The sequence below is a fragment of the Danio rerio genome, chromosome 21, assembly GCF_049306965.1.
Source record: "Danio rerio strain Tuebingen ecotype United States chromosome 21, GRCz12tu, whole genome shotgun sequence".
NCBI classification, from domain to species: domain Eukaryota; kingdom Metazoa; phylum Chordata; class Actinopteri; order Cypriniformes; family Danionidae; genus Danio; species Danio rerio.
The window spans coordinates 32,528,880-32,553,650 of record NC_133196.1 but is presented as its reverse complement, the minus strand read 5'-3'; the positions used below and the strand labels follow the sequence as shown (position 1 = coordinate 32,553,650).

The window sequence follows — 24,771 nt, the reverse complement described above, 5'->3', positions numbered from 1 at the left end:
CATTTGAGCGCCATTGAGCGCTTTCTTAAACAGCGCTGATTTGCCATTGTGTTCACATGCTTAACAGAAATGACTGCAATTGGCCGTGAAGGTCATCAGTTTACCGAACTCACCGCTGTTTACTGAGTGTAACCACATATACTGGGACACTGTGTTTTAAAGTCACATCCATCAGCTGATTTGACTATAAGCTGACATATGAGTGATCCGCTGATGAATCACGGCTTTAAAATGCTTTAGTGTAACACAGATAACATATACAGTTATTTTAAACACTTTCTATGGTGCTTTATGAAAATTCAAAGGGTTTTCTTTAAAATGATACCAAATTTTTGCATTTACACCTCTGCGTGTGGATTTTGGAAGCTTTTAAATTTGGGTCGGCAAAATCCAGGTGGAAATCTCAAAATAGCACTGGGTTTTAAGAGGTTAAGGAAATCTTATTGCTAAGTGTGACCGATTAAATATTTAAAGGTGCAGTATGTAGTTTTTATCACTATTCACAACAAACAAAGGTGTAGTTTGATGACTGTGTGACGGGTGCTTTCACACCTAGACTTTTGTTTCGAAAAATGTCTCGTTTGCCCAGTTAGCACTGTTTGTTTCGCATATGTGAATACAGCAATCACGCTCATATCCACCCCTAAACAATCGGTCTGAGATCGCCTGAATGAGGTGGTCTCGGCTTGATTTAAATGAACTCTGGAGCGGATCCATTGTAGTAAGAAAGCGATACGATCCGTGCCCGGCTATATCACAGTGTTTTATGGATATGTAATTGGCATACGGCTATATAAAGACAGAATTATGAGTAGGGCGGGAGGTCATTCCAGACATCCCAAGTCTCCCGGAAGTCTCCCGTAAATGCTCAGAGGACCTTCCCAGTCCACAAATACGTTGCGCACCCTTCTCAACCCTCCCCACCGCATCCCTCCTCACTCTTTAGTTTTCATTCACGTTGCACGCACCCTGTCAAACACCACCAAACCCCCAGCCCCCCTGACAGCAGAGCAGGACTCTTCAAAATAAAACGTGAAACTCTGACCAATGTGAGGAGAGTTTACTCACACATGACTTGTTTTAGAACCGCACCAAGAACAAAGAGCAACAATGAAGCAATTTAATCCCTGTTTTCGGAACAAATGAATCTGTTCACAGGTGTGAAAGCACCCTGAGTGTGGAATCATGGGAGTTGTGGTCTTCATTATTCTACAGGACTTATGTTGATGAGTAAAGTTATTCAACACTATTAGTATTAACCATTCAGCACAGAAAAGCAGCAGAGCTTTTATTATGCCATAGTCCTACGCTTCTGGTTCTTTATCTTGTAGTCACATGGAGAAGCAGCCCTTTTTTTTATCAGACTAAATACATGTTAGGCTTCTGTTATAATGCTGCTATGTGCAGTTGAATAAAACACACAACATATTAAAGCCTCGCTGCTGTTTCTCTGTTTTCTAGAAAACCAAAGTAGAAATGTGTGTGATGACATTAGCATGAACACACAGCACACATTAAATCTATCTCAATGTCAATATTCTACAAAAAATTAGTTTGAATAATGTATGTACATAAGACAGCAAAATATATAACACTGTCCAAGTGGTTTTTGCATATTTTAATGAAAAATCATACATATTGTGCCTTTAAGTTCATACTAGCATTCCTTATCATATAAAAATGCAACTTTTACGTAACGTAACGTAACGTCCTCGCCTGTGTGAACAGCGCTTTTTTGAATATACCGGTAAAGTCATTCCGAAAATTTTCCGGATATTTACCGTTATCACTGTGTGAAAGGGGCTGTCTCTTCGCATGCTTTCGGGCGGATCCTTATTTTGCATATTAGCGGTCCAGAGACAAAGAAAATCTCCCGCTCAAACTTTGCCAGGAGACCAATGGTCAGTCAGTAGTTGACATGCAACCAGAGTTTAAAACCCAGCTGCGCACACAACTCTGCGCAGAAGATCCAAAAGAAGCTTTTTAAAAGGTGCGCCCCCCTTTTGAGGGGGCAAACCGCATTTCTGTAACTGCATGGCTCGTCCGAGCCCACGTTTTCTTATTTTTTCAGCAAAGTAAAACTCAGTTTAAAGTTGCGATCGTGTATCCTCCGACCTGCATTGCAAACTCCACGCATCAAGAAAGGACATCAAAGGACTCTGTACCCGAGTGCATCGGAAGAAACTCGCAAAAAGAGAGAGACAGAAAAATCCTAAAACTCCAGGTATTTGGTTATGCCAAGTGTGCCGCAAGCCTACGTTTGAGTGAAGGTTTCGGCCGTTAGATCGCCCCCTGGGGGCTGGCTGCAGTACAAGTCATAAAGCCCGCCTCCTCCGTGTTAATGAAGGAGACTTGAGCCCAAATAAAAAAAAATATTACACTTGCAATAAAATGTCCCGAAAGATAGTTCTGGTCGATTAAGGCACTGGTTATTGTGCTGAAATAGGTGCAGATCTTCATTTTTGTAAACAGTTTGTTTTTAGCAGTAATTTAATGCTGGGCGTGTCATCGTGATTGACAGCTGTGATTGACAGTTTCTCAAAGCGCGGCGTCTGCGCTTCGGCAGGAGACTGAAGTAGACTGAAATGTTATTATTCGATTTCTGTGTTATTTTACCATGACAAAATGAGTTCAGCAGTAAACTATAGTTTCTGACATACATGATCCTGGTGGAACACTGTTTATTCGCTAAGTTCCCAGATAGCAAAACACAGTTCCGGCTAGATTCTCGCCTGCCGGAGACTTATCTCTTAGAGCTCAGACTGACTAATGTTACCTCTGCTGGACCTACTCCGGATGCCTGGACTCACTGCCCGATTCCAGTCCGAGTCAATCGAGCCAGATGCGGCGGCCGAGCGAGCAGGCGCTGCCGCATGCGAGCCGGAATCAGCCCGCGACGCCACGAGTAAGTTATGCGCTGCGGCCTGGAGCTGGCGCGATTGAATATATAAAACCCTCATATTTGTTAACGTTATTACATCCATTTGTGTTGATATGACAGCAAACGCATGCTGAGAAGTTCGGGGGGCGTAGTTGATTTTACATAAAGCGTTTGATTGGAAGCTCGACTCTGCTCATTTTCGCGGCTCCTCCTCTGGCTCCATCAGACAATCCTTCTGCGCATGTCAAGGCTCCAATTTCAGCAGTCTTTTGCGACAGTTTGTGCCCGTCAAGCAGGCGTTTTGCCCTCAAGGCGTTCAATGGGAAAAAGGGCTGTCGCGTCGTCCATATTTTTTACAGTCATTGGGTTATGCGTTAAGCCTGTGCCCCTCATCAAAAATGTGTCTTTTGTAATCTTGGTGGTCCTGAATAGTTGTGTGGAACTGAGGTAGATTTGCCATTCTTTTACCTAAACTCTCTAATTCCTCGCTTTTCTGTTTCTTTTTGCTTTTTATATGTTCTATAGATCCATATATAGCCTATATATCTTCAGTATACCTTTGTTCTATGTTTGTGCGTTTGTTTGTTATATGTCAGACTAGTCAATAAATATTCTTATAATCACGTTGGATTGTATTGTTTGCCTCACAGAAAAAGTCACTGAAACGATTGATTCCTTGCTTCAAGCTGTATTAAGTTAATCAAAACTTATAAATGATTGATCTACTTCACAAGGAGTAGTAATAATTCCTTTTCTAAATAAATAGATCATTACAGGGTCCGCTTGAGCAAGCGGGCGAGGTCTGGTTATATTAACAATACGTTAATTCAGAATATAAATGATTAATAATAATTTGCTATTATTGATAATAAATATTCATAATCTGAGAGTCCGCTTGGACGAGGGGGCAGAATCATGAATATATATATATATATATAACCAAATTGACAGAAGGGTGAGGCGGAATATAAATATTTTATAAAAACCCGTTATTGTTGATTATTAATATTCATAAACTGAGTTAATTTCGCTACAACATTAATATTATACCATCAATGGGCAGTTTGATAAATAATATGAATTATACGCTGTGTAATTACTGTTTTTGCATTACTGTGAGGGTTGGAGCTTTGAAATCAAGTCAACTTTATGGTAATGAGCAATGACGCGGTTCGGTGGCAAGCAATCAGAATGTAGAAATTCACCGATTGAGAAGAGTCCAGAAAACAATCTATGAACTTTGGTTCCGACCACACTTGTTCCCAAGGCTTTGATTATTACACCAGATTTCCAATTATTTTCAATGTTTTTCTTACAGGTACATACATTAAAAAAGTTACTGGCGAGTTTCTGATGTGCATGGATGATATATATATATATCAGAGCCGGCCCAAGGCATAAGCGAACTAAGCGGCTGCTTAGGGCCCCGTGGCCACCAGGGGGCCCCCAAGAGTGCTTGAAATTATTGTGGGACTTTTGTTTTAGTTTGTTAAGTTGTGCATTTGTGGTGGGACAAAATATATGCCCATTTATAGTGTTATTTCTGACCACGATACATACTCGGGCGCCAAGATATTTACCTAAATTTACAAAAGATCTGATTTAATTAATCAGTTCCCTTTCGGGAACTCTACGCTGCATCTCTTTAGGAGACACAATGGGATACAATCCCTCTCTTATAACCTCCTGAAGCACAGGTGAAATCAATCCAATTTAATTGGCGGGACCGTGTGTGACGTCAGACCGGGAGGTATAAAAGCACCACGGAAGCATACAACTTCAGCTTTTTCTCTCTTCACTCAGACGCATGAGTCTTTTTCCTCCTACTTACAAGCACTGAAAACGCACTACATTTAAACAATGACTCACTCGCGCACACACGCTCTCTTTTTGCATCACTATTAAAAATAATAGGCTATTAGAGAAATATAATTCAAGTCCTGCGGTGTCCTTGTGTAATCATAGATCAGGACACGCACGATTTATGTGTGTGCGCAGGGCCTTTGACCAGGAGCAAGTACAATCAGTCCTCGAGAGGGGTGTTTGTACTCATTTTAAAAAACCCTGGTCGAGTGCTGTGAAAGAAATGAAGGCTCTAGAAATGGAAATGAAGTAGACTCCCTTCTGAGGAAGGAAGTCATAAAACAGGTCCTCCTCCAGACATGGAGTCTGGGTTTTTATAGTATTACTTCATTGTTCCAAAGAAGGATGGACATTATATCCTATATATATATATATATATATATATATATATATATATATATATATATATATATATATATATATATATATATATATTAAGATGACTAGATCGGTCTGATCAAACGCTGAAGTTCAAAACAATGACTATCAGCACCATAGTGTCAAATACAGTCTGAGGGCTGGTTTGTCACATATCCATCCTTTAAAGTCACAGAAAGTTCCTGAGTTTCGCCTTTAGGGGCAAGGCGTACAGGGTTCTTTCATTTGGTCTGGCATTCTCACTCCACACGTTCACCAACGTAGTTAACGTACCATTGGTTTCACTTTGGCTACAAAGGACTTGTATTCTCTATTTTCTCGACGGCTGGCTAATTTAATTCCAGTTTAGGGAGTTAGCAATTTCACATAGAGATGTTGTTCTTGCTTACATACAGAAGTTGGGGTTGCGGCGAATCCTACGGTAAAGTATTATTGTGCCAGTTCATGTTGAGACAGAAGTTGGCAAATACTTTTTAGGTGTATTATGGAACTCCACAACGATGTTCGTGTGTCTGTTCCCCTACTCAAATAGAGTTAATCCAGATCGCCGTAAAGAGTGTCAGTCTGGGCCTAGCTATCACTGTCAAACTGTTTAAAGGCTGGTTAGCAGCAGCCATCAAAATGGTTGGGTCTGCTAACATGTCATTGTTACAGCGGTGGCTCAAATCCAGGGATTTTGCATAATCAAAGCCTTGTGACATTATCTACAAGCTTTATCGATAGTGACAGCCCTGGTTTCTGTCCCAAAGCCCTACATTGGGAGTAATCTCTCAGCGCATGGCACTGACTTCAGAAGCTGTATGCGAGGGTTGGGAAGCTACCCTGAGGGGCCTTCCCACATTGGGGCAAAGGAGGGACCATCTTCTCCACATGCATATCGATTGCTGGGAGATGTTATCAGTGTTTCATGCTCTGAAACACTTGTTTCCCTCAAATAAGAGGTCACCATGTGTTAGTGAAAACCGACAACACATCGGTGGTCATTTGTCAGCCATTAGGGAGTCTGAATCCGCGCCCTCTGTGCAGGTTGGCGGAGCAGATCCTTCTGTGGGCTCGGGTGAAGCTGCATGACATCTCAGCTTACATTTCAGGCCCAGGAATGTAGGAGCAGACCTCCTGTTGAGGCAGGGGTTGGCACCTGGGGGATGGCGACTGCACCCAGAAGTGGTAGCGACCATTTGACAGAGATTCGGCAGAGCCGACGTGGATATATGCACCTGTCAAAACAAACAATACCCATTGTGGTTTTTTACTGACACACCCAGCACCATTTGGACTGGATGTCATGGTGCAGACATTGCTGAGGCTTTGTCTGTATCTTTCCCCCCCCTCGATCGCTTTGCTCCTGGGAGTTCTGGAGAGAGTCTATTTAGAGGGCTCAACCTACTATCGGTGGCCCCTAGGCCTACAAGTGTGTGATTCTCAGACCTAATGTCTTTCCTTAATGGTCTCCCATGGGAGATTCTTGTTCAGAAGAGTTCTGTCCCAGGCAAGCTACGGGTGTGGCCTCTGAGGGGACCCACCTCATAGATCTTGGTTTTTCAACTGAACATGTTCAAACCACACTAAGCTCCAGAGCCCCTTCCATGAGGACATTGTATGCCACCAGGTAAATTTTTCACTTTGTGGTGTACCGACCACCACTTGGGTCCAGTTTCACCACCTGTGGGGTTGGTGCTGGAATTTTATCCAGGAGCGTTTTAATGAGACGCTTTATGTATCTGTAGCATTGGTCAGATTCCTCCTTGGATCCAGGGGGTTGAGGCCTAAATGCACCAGTAAAATTCCTATTCAGGATTTGTTGATAGTGCTCGAGGGCCTGTGGACAGTCCCTATTTTTGCATTGAAGGAGATGTAAAAAAAAGTCTCTAATGCTGAAATGGCATTTTATCTCAAAAGAGGAGCTCCCTCTTGCTCACCTGGCATGGTGAGAGCATTCCTGTACCCCACAATAGGGTACTTCTTTAAGGTCTCCATGAAGTGGTACGACCTATGGTGCTGCAGGCCTTTAATCCTCCATTTATGACGCAGATCAGAAGCGTTTCATCTGCTTTGCCCAGTGTGGGCGTTAGACGCATACATATGCATACATAAGCTGGTCCAAAGTATTTGTGTGTTTCAGACATCCTGCTCCCCCGAATTTGCCACTAGTTTCTTTCTTACAGAAGCGCTTTCACTTCGCTATATCGCTCGCACGTGCCCGCGGCCAGTGCAACTTCCTATATGCTCAAACTTTTAACCTCCGCCAAAATATATAAAGATATCAATAGGACATAAACATTTAATTAGAAGGGACTTGCGTTTATTTGACTCTTACAGACCTTGTCAAAGTCTTGTTTTTTGGCAAAAAAATATTAGGGGAATTAAAAACTTAAATAGATGAGTAAATAACTAATGTTCTCCACTGCTGAAAACATACGTGCTTAGAGGAGTCTGTGCTCACCTCTCAGAGCATTCTGATCAGTTGAAAAGATAGTGGGGATACATATTTTTTTATTAAAAATAAACCAGGGCTAAGCATAAAATGTTTCCATGTTTACATAAAATTAGTTGGTCAAGTTGTAATAAGTGTTTTAAGTTTACAGAAAATTAGAAAGCAATAAATTACTATTTTGGCAGTTTTTTTCTTAAATGCATATTCCACTAAATTGAGATTTTGCTGCTGTGATAGAGATGTGCTCTCCTCAGTCATAAACTGCTCTCTGCACATCAGCATTTTTCAGCTTGTTTGACAGATGTGCACTTGTTTTACATTGTTGCAATTCTATAAATGCGTGTTTATAAAAGAAATTCATCATAATTTTTTTATGCATTTTCCCCCTTCATTTACCAAAATTGTGATATATTGTGACTGGTTTTCTTGTGATCTATCAATATATCGCAGAATCATTGATATTGTGATTGAAGCAGCAGTGCCCGGAACAGCAGCAAAATGCTTTTTTTTTTAACTTGGCGATTAAAAATAAGCTTCTGATTTATACAATTGACAGTTGGTAAATACACTGCAAAAATTATTTTCTTTCTTATAGTTTTTGTGTGATTTTTAATCCAAATATCTAAAAATTCTTAAACCAATAAACATTTTCTTGACAGGTTTTTAGTCAAAATTATGTGAATTTTTCATTAAAAAAGCTAAATAATCTGTCAATTAGGGTATATAAAAATATTGTTTTAGGTTTTAAATAAGATTATTTTACTTATCTCATTGGCAGATTAATTTGTTTTACAAAAAAAAAAAAAAAAACTTAATTTAGAATTATTTCTGAAAACTGAAAATTTTTTGTACATATTTACTAATTTGATTTATATGCGAGTATGTCTAGAAAAGGCTACCTGATTTAGTTTGATTTTAATTTAAATAGATGTTTTAAGTTATTTGAACTACAAAATACAATATGATTTTTTTCAGTATTAACATTTATATCCAATAAAAAAAAGTATCTTTATTGTCACTATGTTTGACTGTTTGGCAGCGTCTTGTGCCTGAATAATAATAAAAATAAGTATGTTATTGGCTACTTCCAGCTGCTTTTGTTTCTGCCAGCCCATATTAATGTTTTGTGTCTAATTATTTAGATTTGAGGCAAGTAGTTATATAAAAAGTTGGATCATGAGGAAGTTGTTTCTGCAGAATAATATGTAGAATTGTTTAAAAACATATATTTTATGATATAAGCAACACAGCTACAGCGAATAAAATCGATAATGTGTGTTTTAAATTTATAGTCTTATCCTTATTATCAAGGATTGACCATAATTTGTCATATTGTTTGCACCAAGGGGGCCCCAAATAAAATCCTGCTTAGGGCCCCCTGAAGGCTTGGGCCGGCCCTGATATATATATATATATATATATATTTTTCTTTAAAAAAGCGAGAATCTCATGCGACAAGACAGAACAGTATTGCTGCTTCAGGATATTTCAGACATATGGACACGTTTAAAAATTAAGTGAAGCAAAGCCACACCACATACCAAGGTTATTATAGTTAACGAAGACTAACGAACTAACTGAAACTGTATTGTGCACATACAAAAACTAAAACTAACTGAAACTGTATCGTGTACATACATAACTAACTGAAACTAACTAGAATTATAGCAAAAACCTTCTTCATTTTCGTATACGTAAATGTATCTAATAAATAATCTTACTGTAAGCATTTTAGAAGTAAATATAATCCGCGCTGCAGGTATTTGTGTTTGACCCTTTCGGACCTCAGAGTCTCCTTCCGCCATTGGGCAGATCGAGCCGGTTCTCCTCGAGTCATCTTCTCTGTTGCTCCCGCGACAAAAACAAGTGGACATGACAGCAGCACGGTGATAGCATTAAATACAGAGACTTAAAATTATTACTTTAACACATTTGTGCCCAATAATGGGTTGTATTTCTGTAGCGCAATCGCGAACGAATCTTTGTAACCGAATCTTCTAAGTGAACCGGTTGAACAAGTTCACCAAATCGAACTGAATCATTTGAAACGATTCGCGTCTCCAGTAAGCATTCACCCACTTCTTACGTAATAACTAGCCTAATACCCCCTCTGACTCTTAGATAATCCAATATATACTCTCAAGCAGTTATTAGAACAGTAACGTTACATTGAGAGTTGGTAAACCGATAATACTGCGCATGCGTGATTCAGTGAACCAAACACAAACGGTACAGCCTGCTGTATGACTGAACTGAACTTAAAACAACTGCAGCGCGGGTAAACCGAGGGCTTAAATGAGAGGATCTGGAGAAAAAACGTAAGTTTATTTCATAACAGACAATCGTAATGAAATTTAAATAAGTGAAGCATGATTCAGTTCGGGTTTACAGTTAGTAAAACTTCACTGTAAGACATTTTTCAGATCATGATGATGTTTTAACTGACTGAAATTACTATTGCCGACTACATAATGTTGAGTCCTAACATCTGCGTTATAAATCTGAATTTCCCATCACCAGGCCCGGATTAATAAATCAGAGGCCCCTGGGCACAATGTCTTGTAGGCCCCCTATAACCGCACCCCATAGTTTAATTAAAAATAATATTGATATAATATTTGTTAAATAAAATTAATCTATAATGTATTGTCCACATTTGTTTAAATAGATGATATACAGTACATATATTTGTAGTCTACAGAGATTTAACTTATTTTTAAAGCATTTAAGCACACTTTAAAATTTTTTTTAATACAACTAAGGGAAGTTAATAGATTTTAATATACTTGTTCAAGTTCACTGAAGCAGCACTAAAACTTATATTTAAGGGTATTTTTAATGTATAACTTCTACAAACTTATAATGCATATGATTTGGATAACACCTCTCCAATCCAGTTCTAGGAATCTGAGTCCTCCATAATACACACACTTATTCATTATTCCTACTTGTCTTCCTCGTGATGGAGAGTATGTGCCCATAATGCCCATTGGTTAATCCGGCCCTGCCCATCACTACGTCTAACCTCACAAGCAGCCTTGCACACATATTGTATTTAGGGCTGCTTTCTTGTGGGCTGTTGTATTTGAATTTGAGGATGGGTAGATGGTTGTGGTAGATGATAGTGTTCATGTGTCCTCTGAATACATGTTTCAAAAAATGTATGACTGCTTTTTTAATTATACAATATTTATCCTGTTGATTTTCAATCTTGTACCTAACAAATATCCTCATTTAGAAAAAAAACTAAAACTAATACTGAAACTAATAAAAACTAAACTAAAACTAAGACATTTTAAAATATAGAAACTAATAAAAACTAGGAAATCTGCCTCTAAAACTAATAAAAACTAACTGAATTTGAAAACAAAAAGTCAAAACGAAATAGAAACTAAAACTAAAGAAAAATCCAAAACTATTATAACCTTGCCACATACAACTTGATCTTCCATTGTTTATTGAATTTGATAAAAAGTGTGCAACATCTTCACGCTAGAAAGCATGTTTTATGAGGTAATGTAACTGATATGATATGATATGCTGCAACGGCGACCTTTGACGTTTTCACCACCTTCGGTGTGAATGCACAGTTATAGGAATGAATGTGATGTTCAATATGAGAAAGGTAAGAATGATCGCTATGGCCATTACAGTAGTTTCAGTGTTAAGGACATTTTGTGTTCAAATATTTATTTATTCATTCATTTCAGCTTAGTCCCTTTATTAATCTGGGTTCGCCACAGCGGAATGAACCGCTTGTACAAATATTTGATAATGCTAATTAAATTTTTTCTCTCTCTTAGTTCCTCTCTGTTCAAAGCTCCATGGACTCGAGTGATGGTGTATGGATTCAGTCATAAAGTGCAGCGTAATGGCCAGCTGAACCTGTTGGGGGCCGTGTGTTTCCCGCTGGACGCCTCTCCGTCCAACACAGGCCTCACTTCTCCACCCACAGCCAACCAGTATCCTAGCATCATCATCCCCACTGACAAAGTGCACGACAAATTGGGCACGTCACAATCTCTTACATACAGTGGGGGAAAGAAGTATTGAACACGTCACCATTTTTCTCAGAAATCATATTTCTAACGGTGCTGGAGACTTGAAATGTTCACTGCATGTCGGTAAGAACTAAAGAAATCCATATATACAAAGAAAATAAAACCAATTTGTTTATTCATTAAATGATGTGCAATAAAATGAAATAACGCAGGGAAAAATAATCGAACACATAAAAAAATTGGGTGTAGAAAGACTTGGAAAGCCCAGACAGCAGCTGAAATCTCTCAGTAGTTCTTTAGCAACCTTCTGCCCTTCCTCAGTGTAAATGAACATCAGCTGCTTCAGTCTAACATCTACATTAGCAGGAGGATAAAGATGAAACCAGGGTGGACATTTCAGCAAGACAATGATCCAAAACACAGCCAAGGAGACTCTTAAATAATTTCAGAAAAAGAAAACCAAGCTGTAGAATGGCCCAGCCAATCACCTGAACTGAATTCAATAGAAAACACAAAATAAAGCTCAGATTTAATAGACGAGACGCACAGAAGCACTAAAATTTTGAATCTCTGTTGAAGTCTATGAGAAACTCACACTTGAGCAACGCATGAGGCTTCAGTCTCCATGTGAGAGGCGTCTTTAAGCTGCGATCACCAAAAAATCCTTTTATATAAAGTATTAAATACGTTGGGAGAGGCAGTCACAGCAAGAAGGTTGCTGGGTCGCTGGGTCGAACCTCGGCTCGGTTGGCGTTTCTGTATGGAGTTTGCATGTTCTAAATGCAAACTTGCTGAATAAGTTGGCGGTTCATTTCGCTGTGGCGACCCCGGATTAATAAAGGGACTAAGCCGACAAGAAAATGAATGAATTAAATACGTTTCAACAGTTCAGTACTTTCTCCTTGTGTCATTTCATTGTAATTACACAAAACTCATATTTTTTGGTTTTGTTTTATGTTTATGTTTGTATTGTTTGGGTTTTTACCAAAATCTGGTTCAATTCCATGTCAGCAGCTCCTTTAGAAAAACATGACGTGTTTAATACTTATTTTCCCCACTGTACATTTATTTTATTTTAACAGTGATCTGCATTATTTTGCATTCTCTAAGTGAACAATCAGATTCATTAAGACCATTCCTGCTGACTTTAGCTTATATCTATATTTCTGTCCACAGGCGTGTCTCCCCCTCCTGGAGCAGTGCTGGTGTTGCACTCGTTGCTTCTTGAGTTTCCATTGGCGATGGCCTTCGCTGAACAGCTGCTAACCTACAGTGTAGGAGAAACCATAAAGCGCTCTGAGGATGAGCTGGACACGGTGCCCACTTCTGTGCTCATTCAGGTCTTGGAGCTGCTAGGTGAGATATGCTTATTTAATTTGCTCTGAGTTTATACAACCAGGGGTGTATAAACTCAATCCTGGATGGCCGGTGTCCTGCAGAGTGTAGCTCCGACCCCAATTAGACACACCTAAACAAGTTAATCACACTCTAACTAGCATTCTAGAAACTTCCTGGCAGGTGTGTTGAAGCAAGTTGGAGCTAAACCCTAGACATTATATGTTGCATTCAACACATTGCTGTTTTGTTTGTTTCAACAGTTTGTTTTCCTTTTTTTTAAGTCTTGAAGTGTCTTAAATGTGCTTTTATAGTGTTGTCACGATACTGGAATTCGGTACCAATCGATACTGAAGTTTTAAAAACAACCCTGGCTCATTCTGAAAGCGTAGTCCCATGGACGTTTTTGGAGACCGCAAAATACATCCCGGGAGGTACTTATTTATGCAGTTTTGGTTTTCGCAAATCCACAAGAGGCCGCTGTGTACGCTTTTTTAGATCTCAAAATTCTTAAGTAAGTTCTCCCGCTAGTGCCGTTTGCGCCCGCTGTCCACGCGTAAACCCACTGGAAGCTGCTTTCGACCAACCAACCCTCCATCACCTGATTTCTGGAACCGCTCCTCCCTGTACTCGAATCCCGCCGTCCTTGTCCTCGTCTGGCGTCTCAAGTCCGTTGATGTACACAACGAGCTAACTGGACAAACTGGTTGCGGTGGGAAAGCCTTCCACAGTTAGCGTTCGTTTAAAAAAAATTTAATGCAGCCATACCATACGTACCTCCGGCTACATAATTTGCGGTCTCCAGAAACGTCCACGGGACGATGTTTTCAGAACGAGCCTGTGATTCTGTTTAAAAACCTCCATTTCACGCTAACATTTGAGCGCCATTGAGCGCTTTCTTAAACAGCGCTGATTTGCCATTGTGTTCACATGCTCAACAGAAATGACTGCAATTGGCCATGAAGGTCGTCGGTTTATTGAACTCACTGCTATTTACTGAGTGTAACCACATATACAAGGACACTGTGTTTTAAAGTCACATCCATCAGCTGATTTGGATATAAGCTGACATATGAGCAATCCGCTGATGAATCACGGCTTTAAAATGCTCCAGTGTAACACAGATAACATATACAGTTATTTTAAACACTTACTATAGTGAATCTAGCAGTCGCGCTCGGATCCAAGCCAAAACAATCGGTCTGAGATCGCCTGAATGAGGTGGTCTCGGCTTGATTTAAATGAACTCTGGAGCAGATCCATTGTAGTAAGAAAGCGATACCATCCGAGCCCGGCTATATCACAGTGTTTTATGGATATGTAATAGGCATATACTCGGCTATATAAAGAGAGAATTATGAGTAGGGTGGGAGGTCATTCCAGACATCCCAAGTCTCCCGGAAGTCTCCCGCAAATGCACAGTGGACCCTCCCAGTCCACAAATACGTTGCGCACCCTTTCAACCCTCCCCACCGCATCCCTCCTCGCTCTTTAGTCTTCATACACGTTGCGCGCATCCTGTCAAACACCACCAAACCCCCAGCCCCCCTGACAGCAGAGCAGGACTCTTCAAAATAAACCGTGAAACTCTGACCAATGTGAAGAGAGTTTACTCACACATGACTTGTTTTATCTCTTTTGGTCCGTTTAGAAACTTTGCCGTGTAAAAACGTAAAAAAAATAAAAATCTAATATTAAATCTAATTTAAAATAAATAAATCAATTGGAAAAAAGTATAATGTAAACAATTAAAATAAAAGAATCATAATTCGGACTTTATATACTTCTTTACTTTACCTTTTGTTCTATTTGTTCTCCTTTCCTGTCTCCATCAATGTTATTTATTCATTTTATTATTATTATTATTATTTATAATATTTGTTTTTTACTTATTATTATACATAAATTATTATTATTATTATTATTATTATTTATATACCAGTACTTCTCCTGACCAGTCCGACAACAGATTAAAAAAAAAGAAGAATAAGTATGAAGAAAAAATAGAGGAGGGGAAAAAAAAGGAATAAAAAAAATCTACTTACATGTACTAAATTCACAGGGTAAAGTGTAACGTACACTGTTAGACCTTACCAGGCTTTTTTACAGTAGAACACTGGCAACACTGTTGGTGTAGCACTTGTTATTTATTATTATTGTTATCATTTATTACTGTTGTCCTTTCTTTCTTTTTTTTACTCTCATTTTTACTATCATACATTAGGGCTGTAACGATACAACAAACCCACGATTCGGTTCGTATCACGATTTTTGACCCACGATTCGATTCGTATCACGATTTTTTATTTTATTTTTTTCGTGTGGGGTGGGGGAAAAAAAAGATTTTTAAAACTATTTTTAATTAAATAACATTTGAAAAATCTTTATAAACTAAACATTAAAGAACAATATTAACTATGCAAATTATTAACAATATAAATAGCCATATATAAAATAAATAAATAGCCAAAGCTATATCACTTCTGTTTTCTTTGTAACAAAATACTGTTGAAAAACCAAACTAAACTCCATTGTTTAGATGGTTCAAGCATGTTGAAAATTATTTTTCAATCAAGTTCTCTTGCATAGAAAAAGTAAATTAAATAGCTAGGGATGCTCATTTCGTTAATTTTGCTAACCGACAACCGCCGCTCATTAATCGGTTATTAACGGTTAACTGGTCAGATTACTATTAATTTTATATTAAACAAATTGACTTGTCTATTTTGTGTATGACACATTAAATATTGCATTTTAAAATACTGATTTATTTTTATATATTAATAGCGGAACAGAACAACAGAGCATCTTCACGCACCTGCAGTGTTTAGCACAGAAGATCAGAATAATCTAAATAAAATGAATAAAATAAATAGGACTGCCCTAAATTATTTTCACTTAAATAATTAATTTATTTTACAAAACGAAAATACTGACTGATTCTTTTTAATAACCGGCATAGGCTTTTTTTCCAATCATATGTTTATTTCTTCCGTCAAATAAAAATCGCAGACTTCCTCAAATTGCTCGCTCCACGGAAAATATGCATTTATTTAATGCCCCGCTGTTATTATTATAATCACAAAACCTTTTACATTTTAATAGAAATCCTTATTTTAAAGATTATGTCCTGATATAGCCTATGGTTTCCTCTCTCTCCCTCGCGGTTCAAGTGCGCGCGCTGCCTGATGAAAAGACAACAACACGCGCGCATATGTAGACTTTTTGTAAACAGTTTGTTTAAATATGATATTGCATTAATCTGCGTACATGCTTTAAGCTGTAAAATAAAAAGTAAAGCCTATTTGTTGCGTTTATTACGCAGATCCAGGTCAACATAAGCGCTGGTCTAGTATCAACAGGTCTGTATCAAACAGCAATATTCTTCTTCCATTTTGCTTCTTTAGCAAATGTGTCTGTAGGCACGGGTTATACGTTATCATCCCGCAAATTAAGTATGCCTTGCAGTTAAACAAGTGGCCAAAAACAAGGCGCACCTTACTGCCTTTATGTTGACAAGGAAAAAAGAAGAGGCTCGGTCCTCTTATAAACGACTGAATCAGCTGGGTATCGATTGTGCAAAAGTGTTGCTGTCTGTGTTGTTGCAATTGTAATATTTAATACTATTGTGATATTCAAGATTTGTATATTCATACAGCTCTGGATAACTTAAAACAACGATTAGACCTTCAGAGCGGTGTTAATGCATCCTGAAGTAAAGCGAAACGGCTATAAACTCCAGCAAGATAGAGTGATTATATGCAGAGCCATATACCTTTATCTCTAAATAAAGTAGGCTATAACTATAGAAACTGTGTTTATTTTAGCTGAAAGCTTCGTCGTGTTTTCTGACCTCACGCACCTGTCAGTCAGCACTCCCAAAGGTTCAAACAGAAAGCGCACTGCACGGTTACAGAAAAGTTTGGCTGTTACCTAACATCTGGTGAACGCCCATCCCTCTCTGCGCAACCACATTAACAGTGTGAGCAAATCATCGTATATGCGCTGAAAATCCGGCCGCTTTGACAGCATTGGCAATGTTTCTGGCGTTGTCGGTTGTCAAGCGGGGTTAAGTTGGTTTTGTTTTTGATATTCTTGACACATTCAGACGGCCCCATACTAAGAGCTCTGTGCGAGCTCTCCCGGCTAAATATTGCGAGGGCTTAAACGGAGCAGTGCTTGTAATGTCGAACGAAAAAAGTGTTAATTAGCTCAACTTTTGCAGGCACGCGTGACGTTATTGGAAAGGTATCACGGGGTGGGTGTGTCGCGATTCTTCCTTATTACACCGCGACACAGGATCGTAGATCTGAGTGTCGCGATTTCGATTTTATATCGTGTATCGTTACAGCCCTATCATACATTAATAAGCATTGTTGTTGCTCCCTACCCCTGACTGGTTTCTTTCTATATGTTTTATCTATATCTGTGACACTTGCTTCATTTATTGACTGTCATTGTCCCTTATGTATGTACTCTGACCTGTCCACCAAGTTATCTTTACATGCATACACAAACTCACACGGACACACTCAAGCACATACCAGTACATGACTATATTGTTGTTGTTTTTGTTTTGTTTTTGTTTCGTTGCTTTGTATTTGTTATTTGTTGATTTTTTTTCTTGTATTTGTATGATTTTTGCATATTCTAATTAAAAAAAAGGAAAGAAAAAAAAAAAGAAAAAAAAAAAAAGAAACTTTGCCGTGTAATAGTGAACCGCACCAAGAACAAAGAGCAACAATGAAGCAATTTAATCCCTGTTTTCGGAACAAATGAATCTGTTCACAGGTGTGAAAGCACCCTGAGTGTGGAATCATGGGAGTTGTGGTCTTCATTATTCTACAGGACTTATGTTGATGAGTAAAGTTATTCAACACTATTAGTATTAACCATTCAGCACAGGAAAGCAGCAGAGCTTTTATTATGCCATAGTCCTACGCTTCTGGTTCTTTATCTTGTAGTCACATGGAGAAGCAGCCCTTTTTTATCAGACTAAATACATGTTAAGCAGGTCGCACACCAGAAGCGCCACGCAGCGCCATGCATTTTAGAATTCTAAGCATAGGTTTCTATCAGGATACACACACCGGCGCCACAAGTTGGCGGCTGTCGGCGGCGCACGGCCACGGCTCAGGACGCAGTTCATTTTTCAGCCGCGCCACAGAGCGCCATCTGATTAGTTTCATGTTAAATATCATTCTAATGTGCGTGTCTGGTGTGTGATACTTTAAACTGTCATGTGCGCGCCTTGTCGCGGCGCCGAGCGGCGCTTCTGGTGTGCGACCTGCTTTAGGCTTCTGTTATAATGCTGCTATGTGCAGTTGAATAAAACACACAACATATTAAAGCCTCGCTGCTGTTTCCCTGTTTTCTAGAAAACCAAAGCAGAAATGTGTGTGATGACATTAGCATGAACACACAGCACACATTACATCTATCTCAATGTCAATATTCTAAAAAAATTTGTGTGGATAATGTATGTACATAAGACAGCAAAATATATAACACTGTCCGAGTGGTTTTTGCATATTTTAATGAAAAATCATACATATTGTGCCTTTAAGTTCATACTAGCATTCCTTATCATATAAAAATGCAACTTTTCTTATGAAATGCTGTATATAATAGCAGTTTATGTGTGATTTTATCATGTACTGTAGATCATATGATAAATGTTGTTTCTGCAGAACTGTACTGAGTGAGAAAACAACCGTCCTCAAGCCAAAATCTCCAGAGAAGACCAAACCCGATGAAAAAGACCCTGAGAAATCTCCTGCCAAAAATCTTGAAGGTCATTAATTTTACTTTTCTGATTTCTGATTTTATGCGGAAATTATAAACACAAACCTCATATATGCTCATCTAAACGTAAAAGACAGTAAAATACTGAAAATTCCTCATCCACCACTTGTTTTAGTTTTTTTTCTTCTGTTCAGTCAGAATTATTAGCCCCCCTGTCTATTCTTTCTCCAATTTCTGTTTAACAGAGAGCAAATTTCTTCAACACATTTCTAAATATAATAGTTTTAATAACTCAGTTCTGATAACTGATTTATTTTATCTTTGCCATGATGACAGTAAATAATATTTGACTAGATATTTAACTAGGCTGGTTAACTAGGCAGGTTTGGGTAATTAGGGAGGTTATTGTATAGCGATGGTTTGTTCTGTAGACTATCAAAAAATATATAGCTTAAAAGTGCTAATAATATTGACCTTAAAATGGTGTTTAAGAAAATTAAAAACTGATTTTCACTTGATCCTTTGATAGTCCTCTTTGGTGTATCTCTTGAACCTGATTTGACAGTGCGTGACAGCAAGGTTCTTGCCTTTACCACAATTCTAGCCAGACGTGCCATACTTTTAAAATGGACACACACTTCTTCCCCTACACATGACAAGTGGATACAGGACAATTTTTACTGTATCAGACTTGGAATGCTGAGATGCTCATTGCTCACTCTCTGGCTCATTAGATTCCTTTTATAAGATTTGGGATTCCTTTCTTGACTACATCAAAGGCCTGCCTATTACACCTGGTGCTGGCAACCTGTAACATTAACCATTTTATCAGAAAGTTTTAATTAATTTTATTATTATCATTTTTTTGTATTTATTTAAATGCATTATTATTATTTTAATTATTATTATTTGTCCCATCTGTATCCAGTTACTCTGATGTCATGTTCTAATGTATTTAATTTTCTTTTTTTGGTATTTATGTATTTATTGTTTTGTTGAGTTAATGAACGAGAGATTAGGGGGTGGGATTATTTATGGACAATACATTACTGTTTACCTCTCAATATTTAATTTTTATTGTCATGCAAAAGACCAATAAAAAAACTGAAATAACTAAAAAAAAAGCTTTTATTCTAGCCAAAATAAAACAAATACGACTTTCTTCAGAAGAACAAATATTATCAGACATACTGTGAAAATTTCCTTGCTCTGTTAAACATCATTTAGGAAATATTTTAAAAAGAAATCAATAAATAAAAGAGGGCTTATAATTCTGACTTCAACTGTATGTGTCCAATAATAATTTTCAGGAAGTCTCTCAATATCTAAATATACACTCCACTGCAAAGGCAAATAAAAACGTGAATATGACTTAAAATTAGACATGAATGTAGTCACACATAACTGAGCACATAACAACTGACATCTAAAGGTTGAACTGTGATTTAGTGTATTTCGAGCCTGCATTCATCAAATAATAATTAAGTACATAATAAAAATTATTATGTATAGATATGTAAATGTATTCAAGTTAATATAATAATAATAATTAATAATTAAATAAATATAAATAAATTATTTTGCTTATGCTTATACTTCAACTGTATATATAGCCCCCCTTTGATTTATTATTATTAAATTATATAGTATTTCCCAAACGATGTTTAACAGAGCAAGGACATTTTCACAGTATGCCTGATAATATTTTTTCTTCTGGAGAAAGTCTTATTTGTTTTATTTCAACTAGAATAAAAGCAGTTTTTTTTAAATCACCATTTTAAGGTCAATATTATTAGCCCCTTTAAGTTTTATTTTTTTTGATAGTCTACAGTACAAATCATCATTATACAATAACTTGCCTAATTACCCTAACCTGCCTAGTTATCCTAGTTAAGCCTTTAAAAGTCACTTTAAGCTGTATAGAAGTGTCTTGAAGAATATCTAGTCAAATATTATTTACTGTCATCATGGCAAAGATAAAATAAATCAGTTATTAGAAATGAGTTATTAAATCTGTTATGATTAGAAATGTGTTGAAATAATTTTCTCTCCGTTAAACAGAAATTGGTAAAAACAATAAACAGGGGGATTAATAATTCTGACATCAACTGTATACACATACATACATACATACTTTATTTCTAAGTATATACAGACGCTTAATAAGGGATATGGTGTGAGAGGTGAATTTAGGAATTTTACACCCGTGAATATTATTATTTTATCAATTCTATTCAGTCAAATATAAATCACTCTTGCAGGTAGGTTTAGTTCTGTGACCGAATATCTTCAGTTAAGAAACTGTTCCGCACTCAATCCTTCATTAAATAAACTGAAGCAGCTGAGGAGACAAAGGTTTCTGCTAAAAGCTTCTGTAAACCAACAGAAACTGGTTATTTTTCAATAGATGTATATGTTAAACCTTTAAAAATACCAACACACACACAGAGAAAGTCAAATGTTTTCAGATTATTTTATTGGTTTGACAAATGTTACATATGTATCTCCAAAGCATTTGTGATGTTTACATTAAATAGGACATATAAAAACAATTGACATAGTAGTGGTGGTTTTTCTAATAAATAATAATTAACAGCAAATTAACAATCATCTGTAGGATAAAACAATAGTAATAAATAGTTTATCTAATAGTCAACAGATTAAGATTCATTTATAAACAATTTAGAATCCTGTTTGTGTGCGCACACACACGCTCCCAGCTGATGGTTGCTTAGCAACGACAGTCATAGAATGTGTTCTATAGTAGTTCTATGTTAGAACAGCTCATCTCAGTTTGCCAGCATTCAGGACAGTGACTTGGTAAATCACACAATTACTGTACGAATTGACAAATCTGTGATTGTGAAGGACTCGTTCGCTATGGATACTTACTATAATCAGTCTTCAGACAACCCTCATCACGAGTGGTCATCGGTTGTTCTGACTTTGGACCCAGATGTGGACGAACAAGAACTGATTGAGTCAATGAAACAGTTCAGCCAAATCCACTCTTTGGATTTTTCTTTTGATGAAGACACTAATTGCAGACACATTTATGTGACTTTTGAGCATTCAGGACGGGACCAGCAACCAGATCCTGTGGTCCCCACGAGCCGCTTTATTGAGCTGAAGACACTGCTCGTGAGCAATCTGCACCCAATGGTTACCGAACAACAGCTTATTGAAAAGTTTGGTGCATTGGGGTCCATCTCGACTGTGCAAGTGTGCAGAAACAACATCATCTCTCCTGCTTATGCCTTTGTGACTTTCCATCATCGACGTGATGCAGTGCGAGCACAAAAAGCTCTGAACTTCACTGATTTACTGAATAAACCTCTGATCATCATGTGGGGCCCAGACAAGACAATTGAGGTCCTCTCAGATAATGACAGCAGCTCTCCAAGACAAACAGAGGAGAGAGAGACAGCTGGAGAAACAGAGGAGAGAAAGACCAGTGGAGAAATAGAGAGAGAGGCCGCTGGAGATACAGAGGAGAGAAAGACCAGTGGAGAAACAGAGAGAGAGGCCGCTGGAGAAACAGAGGAGAGAAAAACCAGTGGAGAAACAGAGAGAGAGGCCGCTGGAGATACAGAGGAGAGAGCAAACAGCGAGTCTTCATGGGGAAGAAGGATCTCCAACAATGTGAAAAGTGCTGTGAAAGCTGCGGTGAGCAGTCCAGCAGCCTGGGTCGGAGTCGGCATAGGTGTCTGTGCTGCTTATGCCTACTTCAGGAGCAGGAGCTAGTGTGGACAAATTCTAAATGGTAATTTCATCTCATTTATGTGACATGACATCTGACTGAGCTTAGTAACACTTCTGAAACATGCTGTATGTCACACACACATATGTATATATAGAATTCTCTGTGGGTCAGAGGTCATGTTAATTCATATTCAAATTCAGCTTCATTTAGACATCGACACTGATTTTCTTGACTCTGTTCTCTTCCAGACGAGAAGGCCTGCCTCACGATCTCCACTCATCATCCCCAGAGTGACCAATCACTGCTCCAGAAAGAACTTGATTTCCCCAGCAGGCCAAACACTTACAATAAATGTGAATTGAATAAACTGTCTTGTGTGTGTCTCATTCAGCAGTAAAGCTCAGCCTTGCAATTTATATCCATCCAAGAGAAGCATAATAGCACTTTGTTCCAGACACAGAAGTAAACGATAGGATTTTTTTCACATCTATTGATGTGTTAGACAATAATTTACAGACCGTATGAGAAGGACTGCATCAAAGAACAATCAAATGTAGAATTGCAAATCATTATTTCATATATAATGTACAGTGGGTTCTAATAATGTCTGTACAGGAAGATATTCGGAAGAACGTTGGAAAAAAGCAGCTGTTGACTTCCATAGTATTTTTCGTTCCTACTATTGTGGGTTTTTTCTGTACCACTTTATTTTGATGGTTAGATCATCTTTATTTTGAGTATTAGTAGACTGTCTGCTTAATATCTGCTTATTCTGCTCCTTCAACAGACATTTAACTGACTATAAGAAACTTTGCAAGTGCATGTCAACTTACCCTAACCCCAACCCAACAGTCTAATGAAAATTAGTTGGCATGTACTGTAGATGCAATGTAACTTAAATTCAACAAACTGACCATCAAAATTAAGTTTGGCTGTTTTTCTTTTACAACATTCTTCAAAATATCTTCTTTTGTGTTCAACAGAAGAAAGAAATTCAAGGTTTGAGACCACTTGTGTGTGAGTGAATGATGAGTAAATGTTCATTTCTGTGTGAACTGTCCCTTAAACCAATGGTTCTCAAAGTGGGGGTCGGGACCCCCCGAGGGGTCGCGGGACAATGAAGGGGGGTCGCCTGTTGATTTCCAAAAATCTATTTATTTTTATTAAACCATAAGTATTAGTATATTTTATCCATAACCTACTGAAGAGAAAAAAATAGTCGTTTATATCATATATAGTTACTATAGTAGCTTATAGTTACTACTTCTATTGGATTGCAACCCCTAGGGTAATTACATTGTATTAAAGACAGCAATAGCGTCAGATGCTGCAGATTTCATAACACCTGGTTAAACTGTGTGGCCCATTTACAGCACTCATACATTAAAAAAATTAAAAGAAGAATAGACTTGGGTCCATTGGTGTGTGTGCGCCATTGCATGCAAGGTTTCTGTATTTATAACCACCTCAGAGTATATTGGGGGTCACGAGTCACTGGCATTGTCATTTTGGGGGTCGTGGCCTGAAAAGTTTGGGAACCACTGCCTTAAACGCTGGCTTAAAATATGTGATTTGTTTAAGAAATGTGGTTAAACAGGCATGTTTCAGTGGAAATGATTTGAAGTATATTGTATGATGTAGATATTGACTTGTTGCCACCTATTGGCCTTAAGTGATTCAGTCTTAAAGGGGACCTATTATGCAAAATCACTTTTATAAGTGATTTAAACAGTTGTGTGGCAGCAGTGTGTGAATAACCAATGTGCAAATTACAGGGGGTTTGGGGAGGGTTTGACCCCCTCCAATATTGCTTGATCCCCTCTGAAGGACTTTAAAACAAGATGTATGAGAGGTGGGTCAGCACGTTAATAGTAAGAAAATGCTTTCTCTGATCTATGTCCTTAATATTAATAATAAAAAAGTATAATGTAAATATAGATTTGAGCGGTTCATAGAGTTGTAAATGCATAATTGTGCCAATCAATGCTAGGAAAATATCATTCAACAGTCTGAAAATAGCAGCTCTTGAGGACCAATACTATCTAAAGTTTTCACAACACACATTTCTTGTAAAATACTGTAAGTGTTTATATCTGCATGTAGCCTAATAAAAAAAAATGGACACATAATTTGTATAGTTTAACCTACAGTAACCTCTAAAAGTCACTAAATATCCCTCAAAACACTGAAAACGTATGCATTTTTATAATAAATTAGATGTTATTTAAATACATTCTTAAATTTGGTTTACTGAAGCATGTTTTACCAAACTACTACCAAAAAATTTGGTACTACTACCCCCCACAGGTGCACATGCATTGATTTCCGACATGTTAAGTGGAAATGACTTGACAGTATATGGTAGTTCGTCATAAAAGCATGTTACTGTATACCACTGTAATCAGGCAATATATGAGTGATTAGGAAATAG

At 37.8% G+C, this 24,771-nt stretch overlaps 2 protein-coding genes across 6 annotated transcripts in view; both read left to right on the top strand.

The window, feature by feature from the left end:
• Positions 1–24,771, top strand: part of LOC101882892 (probable E3 ubiquitin-protein ligase HECTD4) — a 63,855-nt gene that overhangs the window by 4,256 nt on the left and 34,828 nt on the right. For 3 of the 4 annotated variants that reach the window (XR_012397233.1, XR_012397235.1, XM_073936036.1), the window contains one exon: positions 18,583–18,686. Coding sequence is in view for 1 of the 4 variants with exons in the window: in XM_073936036.1 (XP_073792137.1) it covers positions 18,583–18,686 (104 nt within the window). In the remaining 3 variants the exon portion in view is untranslated. Of the gene's footprint in view, positions 1–11,359; positions 11,566–12,733; positions 12,914–18,582; positions 18,687–24,771 lie in introns of all 4 variants that reach the window. The other variant, XR_012397234.1, reaches the window with a different exon arrangement.
• Positions 467–24,192, top strand: LOC137487250 (uncharacterized). Of its 2 annotated transcripts, none has more exons than XM_073936038.1 (2): positions 467–515; positions 20,251–24,192. In XM_073936038.1, the coding sequence occupies exon 2, from the start codon at positions 21,518–21,520 to the stop codon at positions 22,379–22,381; it is 864 nt and encodes a 287-aa protein (XP_073792139.1). In that variant the 5' UTR covers positions 467–515; positions 20,251–21,517; the 3' UTR covers positions 22,382–24,192. The 2 variants fall into 2 exon arrangements, with proteins under 2 accessions (XP_073792139.1, XP_068072185.2); XM_068216084.2 differs by lacking the exon at positions 467–515 and having other exon boundaries at positions 20,201–22,400; positions 22,589–23,886.

Bases quoted from the DNA above. Each gene is read 5' to 3' on its own strand.
- LOC137487250 (XM_073936038.1), top strand. From the start codon at position 21,518: ATGGATACTTACTATAATCAGTCTTCAGACAACCCTCATCACGAGTGG.